Genomic DNA, 13,635 nt, shown 5'->3' with positions numbered 1-13,635 from the left:
TATACTCCATACACACATATAAAGCTTCTTTCTTTCAGTCCTATGGTATGTGGGAGCAGTTAATTAGCAACCATGATGATTATGCAAAAATCTGATTTCTTCATGTTCAGCATGTCTAATGAGGTTGTAATTTTAATCAGTTTATCATTGAATCTTATATTTTCTGTCCAGTTAATGTGGCTTTTTTTTTTTTTTTTTTTTTCATATTGTTGCATATTTGATGACACAATATATTAGTGTAATATTATTTAATTATTTTCATTTGTTTTATGCCTTAATCAGAAAATTTAATTTTTCATTTAAATTATTTGATGGGTAAATACATTTTATTATACTGTCCTGTTATTTTGTTGTATTATAAGTGCATTATGTAATTTTATTTAATTGTATTTTCATAATGCAATGCATTCATTTGTAGGTCGACCAACACGAACACTAGTTCAATTTCTGGGAAGTCTAGCTGATTCATTTGCTGATAAAAAATAGACAGGAAATGTTCAGTATCTTTTTATATTAAATAATTTATACATGCTCAAGTGACTGGTTTCTTGACGGTCAATCCATTTTGGATTTTTCCATTCAGTTTTTTTTATTTAATTTTTAGATGGGATATAAAAATGATATGAATGAATATTAGATGAAAACACTCAGGAATTTCATATTTTATTTAAATGCTATAATTGGAATTAAAAGATATTAGAAAAAAAATAATACTTTCTTAAACAGATAAAATTGACCATATTTAAATATAATTTTTTATTTAGTTTGTATGTCATTATTTGCAAACTTGTAATTATATAAATTAAAATCCTGTAATATTTACATATGTAGATGCTAATTAAATATCATGTATAACACACAGAAATTTAATAATTTTCATATACATAAAAATGTTGTTCTTACTGTCATATCAAAAAGTGTGAAATTTTAATATGTCATCGTGGAATTAATATTTAGATTTTTTTATAAGCCAAGGAAATTGCAAATTAATTATTCACTTTTGGTTTTGATCACTGGACCTTTTGTTTACCACACGATAATTAAAAATAAACAGAAAAATGAATGACTTGCTGTATTTATTTTTAAATTATTGTAATGGAATAACAAGAATTTTATTAGTACATTTTGAAGTGGAAACTTATATTCAATTAAACTGAATTCCTTTAGAGATATTTAGTATGGGGAACATAAAAACAGATGAGTAGAAACATTCAGTAATATAAATGTAGCTAATAAAAGTAGTTCATATATTTCTTTCAGTGCTTAAGATACTAAATTATTTTATTCATATCCTTGAACTCAGTTATGTGTATCATCCATTGGGTAGTTCATTCGAAACTTTCTCTTTAAAACATCTGTTGCTTTTAGATTTATTGTTTAAAATATACCATTACTCTGTTATACTATGTGTTGTGTAATTAATGCATCATGCTGTTCAGGACTTATATTAGGTAATACTAAAGCTTAATTTTAAAATACTTATTTTGTTATGCATTTCAATATTTCTTAGTGAAATTACCAATGATTAAAGCTTTAATAATCACTCAGTTTTTATGAAAGCCATCATGAAAATATTGATTTTATTACTAAAGAAATTAAGATGTAATTATGTTTCTTAATTTAAGCTATTAAATCACATAAAAACTACTACTAATGAATATTTTCCAAATAGTATACTGAACAAGAAAAAATAAATGAACAGTTATAAAATACGCATACCATAAGAGATGTTTAAAGTCAATAAAATTTGATTAGTGAATAGCAAAAAGTAAATGCCACTTTGCTATTCACTAATCAATATAGAGTAAAGAAACTAAGAGTAAAGAAACAATATAAATGCCGATCTAAGAGATTCTGTCTCATTTTATATAGCAATATTCACTAATCAATAAAGAGTAAAGAAACTGAAGTGTAAAGAAACAATATAAATGCCGATCTAAGAGATTCTATCTCATTATATAGCAATATGCAAATTATAGTCACCTGTGCTCCCTGATGTATTGAAGGAAATGCATCAACTTGTATTTAAGTTTTGATTGAAATGATTCTATAACTTAAAAAAGATATAAAATTTGTGTGCAGATAATAAAATGTCTTTGAGAAAGCATTTAACTCATTGTGAAAAATGACATGTATTTGGGAGGCTAGAAGCTGAACAAAACTAGACATACAGATATGCAGAGACTCAAAAAAGATCTTTCTAAAATATGGAAATGATTTGGACACACGTGATGCATCTTGGTACTTAGCGATATGCTAAACTTGCTTCTCAAGATCATAAAAATTAAGAATAAACACTAAAAATTATAGGCAAATGATGATTTCACAGATTTCAAGGGAATTTGTCTCAGATATAAAATATTCTTTTACAGCATGTGTGAAAGGCTTCATAAAAATGATCTCTACAGCAGATGATGATATTTTCCATTTACTCAAACTGCAAAAAAACATCCGATTTTAACCTCTTCGTCCGTAACACGTCTAGCATGTTCAAGTGAAACTTCTGCAAGGCGGCCATAACATGCTTCAAGTGTTTTTCTACATTTTAAAACTTTTAAACGTTTAAAACGCTTTTTAAATGTTTACTTGTTTCAGTTTTTATTTTTGCTTGTTCTAATACCTAATAACCCCCGTTCACAAGAGCAGATTCGACCGGTAGCAAAAACCGGTTCTTCCAACATGTCCCATTCACATGGGAACAAGCATTAACTGCCTCATCGAATTGGAGGTAGAACTTGGTTGAATGTTCCTTACCTCTCGGGAGCAGGGCAAATGGGGAGATTTCCCATACAATACTGTGCGGTTCACTTAATTTTAGTTACTGCTCACTGGACTGTCAGCAAAACAATCACACTGATAGATATCTGGGGATGTGATAGCATTTCCCCAAAAATTAGATAGAACTGTACAAGATACGGAAATTATAGACAAATACAGACAAGGTTATATGATGCTAGGTATTCCAGATATATTGTTGAAATTAAAATTAAAGTTAAGTCAAGTGCATATTGGCTTCAACACGACAAGGGACTCTGTACCTTTTGAACGATTTTTTTAAAAAACATTTAAGCCTTTTCATCTATTTATGAATATTATTAAATGGTTTTGTGAGACAAAATAATTTTAAGCTTAAAAAAAGTTTTTGCTAGTAATTTTTTTAATTTAAATTTTTGAAGACAAATTTTACAATTAAAATGTCTTTCTTCTCCTACAATTTTCAATGTCTCCCCCCCAGTTTTTTTATTGTATTTATTAAAGTTCTTAATAACTTGAAATTATTAAGTTAAAGAGTGTTCTTAATAACTTCAAGGAACGATTTTGCAATTAATGAATTAGTTTTTGAGAAAAAAATAAAAATACACTTTTATCTAAAATCTTTAAAACAAATATAGTCTCAGTCACATTTTCATTTCAAATAATTTTTCTTTTCAGTATTTTGCAAAACCCATCCTTGTTTCTATAAAGTATATAATTTTAAATAAGCAGTAAAAATAATAAATAATTTAATCCATACCTGTATATGTTTTAGGGCTTTAAGTAAAAGGCTTTATCGAAAAAAAAAATGCAAAAGGCTTCTCAGTTTGCATTTGCAGTTTAAAGAATACAAACTGTCTAAATAGGCATTTAATCATTTCAAATCTTTAAACTTTTATTACTGAATACACACACACATATATATATAAATCAAACCTAATGCTATTTATTCAATTGGTAAATATAAACATGAATTGCAAACCTTTTTTTAAAACCTTTTGTGGCCAGAAAAATTGCAAAAACTCCTAAAACGCAAGCAGAATTTTTCTTTACCTGTTTTTGTTTTGTAAAACAGGTTCAAAACAATTTTAATACATTAATTAATTATAATATTGTTGCGTGCGTACGGGTTTGTAATAGATTGATAATAGTTCGTAAATGATTGTCATTGCACTCAAATCCGATGATAGCTTAAATTTATTTTATCAACAGAAACACTTCAAACTTTTGGAATTTTCCACATAAATACTTGTACAAGTGTTTAGAATATCACTCAGTATAACCAGTAGTTATGCTTCAATCTAATAAGAACGTTAAACACAACGGAATGCAAAACAAATCTTAAGAGAAAGCAATAACAACTTATATATCATAAATAATGCCATAAAAATAGTGTGGTATAATGAGATTATTACTTTGAAACCGATGTTTCGAATTGATGCCCAAGAAGAATCAATATTTCCCATTCTGCTTCATTGCATATCTATCAAAAAAGTAAAAAAATCATCCAATTAATTTCCTTTCATTTTTTTAAATGCAAAAAGTTTGTTTTATAAAAAAAATGTCGGAAGTTTGTAACTGATATATTTTTAGATATGAAATTTTAAAATTAATGTGCGTCAAAAAGTCTAAAAATATGAACGATTTTCAAAAAGTCTCCCAAAATATTTTTTTAAAAAATTACGCTAAAAATTTCATTTAACTTTTTTTTTCTACACAGTGTGTTATGGTGCAAACTATAATATTCTGACATTCTCAGTTTATTTGTTAATATTTACAAAAAATCGTTTCAACTTTAAATTTGAAAAAAAATCTAATCCTCTAAAAATCAAAAGCGTGACACCACATCCACAAGCAGTGTATGTACAAAGTTTGAGTTCTATATCTTATCGGGAAGCAGTTTAAAAATCCATGACCATCTTTTAACCATAGCAACAAGCACCAAGAATGAACTAAATAACGGCTTATAAAATAATAATAATTAAAAGGCATATATTTTTTAGGAACCCTTACAAAAGTTCAGCTACCAGTTGGAAAAGTACAGATTACAAAATTAACAACAGTAAACAACATTAAAAATGTGTAAACAGTATTAGAAAGCTGCCAATTCGGATACATGATTGTTCACAGAGGCTTAAGTGTAAAGGGAAGGAAGACGGTGGTCTTCTGAACGGGTCCTAAAGATGAAACTCTTTCATGTCTCTTTTTTCTTCTTTTGCAAACGGCAGCTGTGCAAAGGAGCGTTGCTTATGAATGGGGCTCTAGAGGGCTGTACTAAGCAGGCATTCTATTTCTAATTGAATTCCTCCCCACCCGGGTTTTATGAATATTCGTGCCATTTTACATAAGATACAAGACAGTGAGAGATCTTCAACGTCTACTCAGCAGAAAAAGGGAAAAAATGAGGTTGTGAATTGGAAAGACAAGAAGGCTATACGTGTGATGAGTACCAGTCCATAATAACTCTATGGTTGATGTTGAAACACGGAAAAAAACTGTAAAAACACCAATAATTGTAAAAGATTACAACAACAAAATGGGAGCAGTGGACCGCCTGGATCAGATGTTATCAAATTAATCCTGCTGTTAGAAATAAGCAGAGATATTATTACTTTTCCATTATGCTTTATTTCCTTATAATTTTGCTTAATATTCATTTACATTCATCCACTACAAAAGTTATGTATGTACAGAGAAAGCAACATTACACGCTGCGAAAAACAAAGGGCCACTGGGGAGAAATTTTCGCGGACAGGAGAGGACAGCAAAAGGGTTAATCAGATAAATGTTCTTTACACCATAAAATGGTGCAGATAACATTGTAGTTGGAGCACTATTGATTAGAGAAGTTTTCTTTACGAAGAAGTCTAGATTTTCTTGGAAAATAATTAATTCTTGATATACTACATTTAGGAGAGAGGAAAATACATGCAGTTCTCCCAGTGAAAAATATTGATACAAATGTGGAATCACGGTCTGTAGGATATCACTTTGAATGGCTGCACTGACCTGCATGTTCTTATTAATAGAACTGTGACTACCGAACGATACAAAGTTTTTGATATTTCTATGAAGCATTTTAGAAGTGCAGTAGGCAGAACTATTTTCCTACCAGGAGAAAAGTTTTTTTTTTTCATGCCAATAGCTTAAACTTAAAATTTGCAGTAAATAGTAATATCTGTGATTAAATATTTTAATAAATAAAAAGTTATCTATTTGAATTAATATATATTAACAGATGGTTTTACTGGTGGCAACCAGTGGTATATCACCAAATGATATAACAAACTCAAAACCAAGTGAAAAAAAAAATATCTTTCTTTTTTTTAAGGGAGGGGTGAGGAGACTAAAAATGATGACAGTTTTCAATTGAAAATAAAGCTATTGCATTCTTCCAAGGCATATTTTATTTTCCGTTTAAATTTGTGAAAATGAGCTGTCACAAAGTTACGTAGGTAAGTTGAAAAATAAGTTTTCCCTGTCGACTGTGGTCAGAGTTGTGTATGAAAGTCAAAAAATAGAATGAGACATTAAAGATAAGACATACTTGATTTTATTATTCTCGTACGAATACGTTGAGACATCTGTCATATCGCTTGATAAGCTTCAAAAAGTCCTCCAAGAAAAATTCACGCTTTGCATATGGAAGAAGCGTTGAGCGGCTATGGGCGAAAGGCGACACAGCAGGAAAACGCGCAAATCACCGATACACCATTGGGTAGAGGTCGCTGCAAATCAAGCAGATGGCGCTGTTGCAGTGCCTGCGCAAAGCGGAGGCCAGCCTCTCATTTGAGCCCCGGTAGGTATGGAGAGAAGGTGCGTTTTGAATTCATGGTCAAAGGAGGAAGTGAGAGCGGTTATCCGCTATGAATGGGCACGTGGAGTATCAGGAACAGAAATTCATAACCGCCTCGTGGAAGTCTATGGGCCAGGTGTGATGTCAAAGCAAATGGTGCGGAGATGGTGTCGCATATTCAGTGATGGACGTCAGCAAGTGGAGGACATACCGAGAGCTGGACGGACGCGCACGGCCACTACAGATGCAAATGTCAGGAAGGTGGATGACATGATTAGAGCGAACCGGCGTATCACCATCGATGAAGTAGCGGAAGAACTTGGAATCTCACATAAGCGAGCTCAAAACATCGTCCACGACATTCTTCGATACAGAAAAGTGTCAGCACGTGGGTGCCCCGACAATTGACCTCGACACACAAGGAACAGGGGGGTCAGCCTGGAACATCTCGTGCGTTACCATGAAGATGGCAATGACTTTCTGTTTCAGATTGTGACGGGGGATGAAATGTGGGTGCACCATTTCATGCCAGAATCGAAGGCCCCATCTATGGAGTGGAAATATCCGTCATCACCTGTCCGAAAGAAGTTCAAGATAACTCCCTCTGCTGGTAAAGTGCTCCTCACAGTTTTCTGGGATGCCCAAGAAATTTTGTTGCTGGACTTTTTGGAGGTTGGAACCATCAATCCTACGCGCTACTGTGACACCCTGTCGAAATTGAAAGAGGCGATTCGGAAAAAGCGGCCTGGCCTTCTCACATCTGGCATTCTGCTGTTGGATGACAATGCCAGACCACATTCAGCGACGGCAACGCAAAACCATATTGCAACTCTTGGTTGGAAGCGCCTACACCATCCGCCATACAGTCCTGATCTCGCACCAAGCGACTTCCATCTGTTTCCGGCTTTGAAGAAAAATCTCGGGGGAAGGCGCTTTGGAAGCAATACTGAAGTGAAACAAGCCGTTCAATGCTTCTTCCATATGCAAGGCCCTGATTTTTTCCTGGAGGGCTTTTTGAAGCTTATTAAGCAATATGACAAATGTCTCAATGTACTTGGTACCTATGTGGAAAAATAAAGGTATGTCATATCTTTAATGTCTCATTCTATTTGTTGACTTTCATACACAACTCTGACCACAGTCGACAGGGAAAACTTATTTTTCAACTTACCCTCGTATATACAGTCAAAAGTCTTTAATCCGGACTCATCGGGACTTCAGCGATTCCAGATTATCGGTTTTTCTGGATTATAGATCATCAGTTTAAATCTCGTAAGATGGCATGCAGAAATTATAAAATTAAAAATATAAAGCAGTAATTTATGAAATAAAGAGCAATTATGATCTAAAAGGTTATCGAAACTTAAGAAAAAGCTTAATATTTATTTGTTTACTTTATTAAACATTTCCTTCAACGCGCATATGCGTAAAGCATACATTACGCATAGTCGAAATTAGAAAATTGCAACCAGAAAACTATTTGATGTGTATTCATGATATTTATAATGACGAGGAATTTGATTTAAATCATATCAAAGATGGAGATGGAATACTACATTTAGTAAGGAGTTATAAGCCGAATAAAATAAAAACATCTGCCCTGAAGATAAGGATAGTGCTGACAGGTCAACTTCCAGTTAATTGCGCGCCGCGACGTCCCCCCCCTCCCGAGAGCAGCATGAAATTGATAAACAGATTCGTAATGGTTAGAGAAACAAAGGATATGCCTTTATCCATTTTTTGCAGAAATTCCACTTTTTGTTTGATGGACATGCTTTCATTTTGTAGATCCTTTTGCAGCTCCAGAATCGGAAATTCTTTTTGACATAATCGAAAGTTCAAGTTTAGTTTTATAAAATTGCTGTAACAGTCTGTAAAAAGTAATAAGCCAGATCCAATTAGAAGATTAAGGAACAACGCAATCATCAACATTAACATCTAGATCGAGAAAATACTGCTACCGATAGTGACAGAGAGGTTATTGAAAATGAAAAAATTTCGATTGACAAGTTAGTCGGTTTCTCGACACAGCAATTACAGGACTTGAACAGTGGAACTTTGTAATTGAACAAGAAATTATGTCTGTTTATAGAATTAAACAGAAAGTATTAGCACAAAAAACGAAGCAACTTTAACAACTTAGATTGAAAGAAATGTTTAATAAAGTAAGCAAATAAATACTAAGCTTTTTTTTTTTTAAATTTGATACCCTTTAGATCATAATTGCTCTTTATTTCATAAATTATGGTTTCATATTTTTAATTGTATAATTTCTGCTTACCAGATGCCATCTTACCAGATTTAAATTGATGATCTATAATCTGGAAACTCCGAAGTCCCGACAAGTCCGGATTTTGGACTTTGTACTATATATGTCATCTTAATTTGGTTATAATGTTTTCCTGTGCTTTGATTGCAGCTAAAATGCCAAGAAATACCGAATGAATTATTACTTTAATCAACATGTAATTCCAATGATGGAAAAAGAATAAATTTTCAATTTTGATAATTTATATTATTGACTAAATATGTGCTTAAAATTATTCTTTAACTGGTCGTGTACATCCAGCCTTCGTCTGGATTTTAAGTGTACCAGAAAAATGTCTAAACATTAAATTAAAAAACTGCGTAGAATTTTACTCTGTAGAACAAATTAATCCCCCCCCAAAAAAAACAGAAATTTCAATAAAAATGTATTATATATATAAAAAAAATTTAGTATGAAATAAGCAATATCCCTTAACACAAATATTAATTATCTTAATAAATAAGTTAACCAATTTCCTGTTGCAAATTAATTCAAAGAATTCAAATGGTAAAGAGCAGAGGTGCTCAACCAGTGGTACACAAAGAAGCAAAGTATTATTAATTATTAAATTCAAAAATTAACACCCCAATATCCTGAATGAGTTTTTTCTCTAACACTCATAAATTTATGTGACCTAAGCTTTGTTCAAGAGTGGTGGTACTTAACGTTTTCAATTTTTGTTTAGATGGTACAATAGTCAAAATTTTGAGAACCACTAGTATAAAGGAAGTTAAGAATTTTGTTTCCTAAAAAAATCATGCAAAACTTTTTATATAATTATAATATAAAAAAATCACAATGAAATAAACAATAAAAGTAGTATAAAAATGATGGTTCACCTGCACGGGGTGTGAGGTGTGGGCGTGGTCAATGACGTCACACAGAGGGCGGGGCCAAAGGCAACGTCACACTAGGAGGCGTGGTCACGAGTGGAGTGGAGTTGTTCGTAGACTACTGATTGAGTTGTAGACCTCCTGCTTTTCATTTAAAGTTAGTTTTTTTAAATTGGCAACGGGAAATATTTTCTGCATCTTAATTTGGATGAAATGGCGATGCTGTCCTCTATTAATAAAAAAGTAAATTATATGTTTTAGAAATATAATTTTTAAGTTTGGTGTTAGAATTATTCAATGCGCGACTCTGAAAACAATGTAAAAGAAATAAATATAAAAAAGACTTTCCTTTAATGATAGTTCATCATGTCATGAAAATGAAACTACAAGATAATTTGTTTTTATTACTCAATTTTATTCTGATACTTTTATCCTTTCTAGTTTTCCATGAAACTTTAACTTTTTTCTCAGGTTTTCTGTTCATAATAACATATTCGTTTACTGTCATATTTTTTTAAATACTTAACGTTTCTAATTTGTAATATTTTATTTAATTTCTACATACTATTTTTTTTCATACCATTTCAGCATACCCTGATTTTTAACTTACATGTTATATTTCACAAACGTTCCCACACATGCTGTTTATTTGTTACACTACTTAATTTTAGATGCAATTTCACACTTTTTTTTAACGTTATAATGTTCAATATATTCTGAATTTTAACTTCATTTACTTTTTTAAAACATTCTAGTATTCTATACACACTTAAACTTAGGGGTTTGAAATTCTATTTAAAAAGAAACGTTTATTTTTCGTAATCTTAGTTCTTTTACTAAATTTTCTACAAAATTTCTAATTTCTTTTACATGTTCAACAATATCTTCCTTACAATACTGAATATATATATATATATATATATTTTAACTTAAGTCTATAACTGTTAATTGCTTCTCTTACGTTCATGATTTCCCTTCTGTGTTTATATTTCTTAATTCTAGTTTAACTTATTTATTATAACGTTTTTATTTCTGTCTCATCACTCGTAATTCCAACTCATTTTATCCCTTTTTATTCATTTTAACGATATGGATTGTTTTTATTTACTCCATATTCAAATATTTCCTTGCAATTTTTAAAATACTTGTTTTATTCTCCGATCATAATAGATCATCTACAGGTTTTACTCAGAAATTTCCATTCACAACTTTACAGTTTAAAACCATTTATATGTAACTGTATTTCTTTCTCATATAGTTTTATGGTCTTCAAAGTGTCTAACATCATGTTCAGTTTTAAATCCCGATTACCTTTAAGTGTGTTGATAATTTTCATTTCTAATTTTACAACCACGTTCAGTGTTTCATCCACACATACCAAAATATTTCTTACATCTTCTGATATTTAGTCTATGTCATATTTCAGTACTTCAAAACTTTACAATGCTCACACTATTATTTTTTAAGATGTTTTAGAGACACTGACTATACCAGTTTTACTATTTTTCCTACACTAATTGCATCTATGTCAGCACTCATGATAAACTAGCAATTGTTTTGCATCACATGCATAAAGAAATTCTTAAAACCAACTTTTACAATATCGTACTCAAATTACTGTTTTCCAGATGGGAATTACCAGTATTCTTTAGTTTTACTCTGTTACATCTTTTTAAATTGTAACATCTTACTTTTAATTCTAATATACATCTTTTGAACAGTTTTGTTATTTAATGATAGCCTTACCTTATCTGTTCAAATTAATTCTTTAAGTCACCTTCTTTACTACCTTTCAGTACCTTCATAATTCACTATGCAAACGCAATGTCTTTCACAGACATTCTGTTTGATAATACTACAGGTTTCCTTAATTGACAAAAAGCGAATTATTTCTCATTTCAAAATAGAACTACTATATTTTCGCACAAACATTACCTTCATCCATTCAAGACACCCCTTAACCTGTAACTGACATAGCGATAGGAAAGGAGACTCATATCATATGCTCTTTCGACATTTGAGGTTTTTAGAACTTCTTTGGCAAGTATATCAGTACCATCAGAAAATATACTTGACATTTTTACCCAGTTTAAAGGCAACATACTGTTATAAGAATGATTTTAGTTAAATTTATCAGACAAATAAACACATTTTGTGCTAAATAGGCATAAACATTTAGATTCAGAATATTTCTTTTTAATCCGATGTAAGACTTGAATTTCATTCATGATACGGATTGTCTCTTGATTTTTTTGTTTACCTTACACTAATAGAAAATTTTTATTTTACAAGTTCAGCTTTTAACGAAATAGAAATAAAAACTACGATACACCTGGTATTTTTAAGAAAAGGAACTTTTTATATAATTATAATATAAAAAAATCACAATGAAATAAACAATAAAAGTAGTATAAAAATGATGGTTCACCTGCAGGGGGTGTGAGGTGTGGGCGTGGTCAATGACGTCACACAGAGGGCGGGGCCAAAGGCAACGTCACACTAGGAGGCGTGGTCACGAGTGGAGTGGAGTTGTTCGTAGACTACTGATTGAGTTGTAGACCTCCTGCTTTTCATTTAAAGTTAGTTTTTTTAAATTAGCAACGGGAAATATTTTCTGCATCTTAATTTGGATGAAATGGCGATGCTGTCCTCTATTAATAAAAAAGTAAATTATATGTTTTAGAAATATAATTTTTAAGTTTGGTGTTAGAATTATTCAATGCGCGACTCTGAAAACAATGTAAAAGAAATAAATATAAAAAAGACTTTCCTTTAATGATAGTTCATCATGTCATGAAAATGAAACTACAAGATAATTTGTTTTTATTACTCAATTTTATTCTGATACTTTTATCCTTTCTAGTTTTCCATGAAACTTTAACTTTTTTCTCAGGTTTTCTGTTCATAATAACATATTCGTTTACTGTCATATTTTTTTAAATACTTAACGTTTCTAATTTGTAATATTTTATTTAATTTCTACATACTATTTTTTTTCATACCATTTCAGCATACCCTGATTTTTAACTTACATGTTATATTTCACAAACGTTCCCACACATGCTGTTTATTTGTTACACTACTTAATTTTAGATGCAATTTCACACTTTTTTTAACGTTATAATGTTCAATATATTCTGAATTTTAACTTCATTTACTTTTTTAAAACATTCTAGTATTCTATACACACTTAAACTTAGGGGTTTGAAATTCTATTTAAAAAGAAACGTTTATTTTTCGTAATCTTAGTTCTTTTACTAAATTTTCTACAAAATTTCTAATTTCTTTTACATGTTCAACAATATCTTCCTTACAATACTGAATATATATATATATATATATATATTTTAACTTAAGTCTATAACTGTTAATTGCTTCTCTTACGTTCATGATTTCCCTTCTGTGTTTATATTTCTTAATTCTAGTTTAACTTATTTATTATAACGTTTTTATTTCTGTCTCATCACTCGTAGTTCCAACTCATTTTATCCCTTTTTATTCATTTTAACGATATGGATTGTTTTTATTTACTCCATATTCAAATATTTCCTTGCAATTTTTAAAATACTTGTTTTATTCTCCGATCATAATAGATCATCTACAGGTTTTACTCAGAAATTTCCATTCACAACTTTACAGTTTAAAACCATTTATATGTAACTGTATTTCTTTCTCATATAGTTTTATGGTCTTCAAAGTGTCTAACATCATGTTCAGTTTTAAATCCCGATTACCTTTAAGTGTGTTGATAATTTTCATTTCTAATTTTACAACCACGTTCAGTGTTTCATCCACACATACCAAAATATTTCTTACATCTTCTGATATTTAGTCTATGTCATATTTCAGTACTTCAAAACTTTACAATGCTCACACTATTATTTTTTAAGATGTTTTAGAGACACTGACTATACCAGTTTTACTATTTTTCCTACACTAATTGC

At 30.6% G+C, this 13,635-nt stretch overlaps 1 protein-coding gene across 4 annotated transcripts in view; it reads left to right on the top strand.

The window, feature by feature from the left end:
- The window catches only part of LOC118197636 (cytosol aminopeptidase-like), a 183,322-nt gene extending 182,786 nt beyond the window's left edge, over positions 1–536 (top strand). For all 4 annotated transcript variants that reach the window (XR_015041762.1, XR_015041763.1, XR_004759631.2 and 1 more), the window contains one exon: positions 419–536. Coding sequence is in view for 1 of the 4 variants with exons in the window: in XM_085819159.1 (XP_085675285.1) it covers positions 419–486 (68 nt within the window). In the remaining 3 variants the exon portion in view is untranslated. The remainder of the gene's footprint in view (positions 1–418) is intronic.
- The last annotated feature ends 13,099 nt before the right edge of the window (positions 537–13,635 follow it).

The sequence above is a fragment of the Stegodyphus dumicola genome, chromosome 6, assembly GCF_044657685.1.
Source record: "Stegodyphus dumicola isolate Sdum_Otavi_A_Nest chromosome 6, ASM4465768v1".
In the NCBI taxonomy this organism is placed as follows: domain Eukaryota; kingdom Metazoa; phylum Arthropoda; class Arachnida; order Araneae; family Eresidae; genus Stegodyphus; species Stegodyphus dumicola.
Note: the sequence above shows the minus strand (reverse complement) of the source record. Positions and strands in the feature narration are given on the sequence as shown.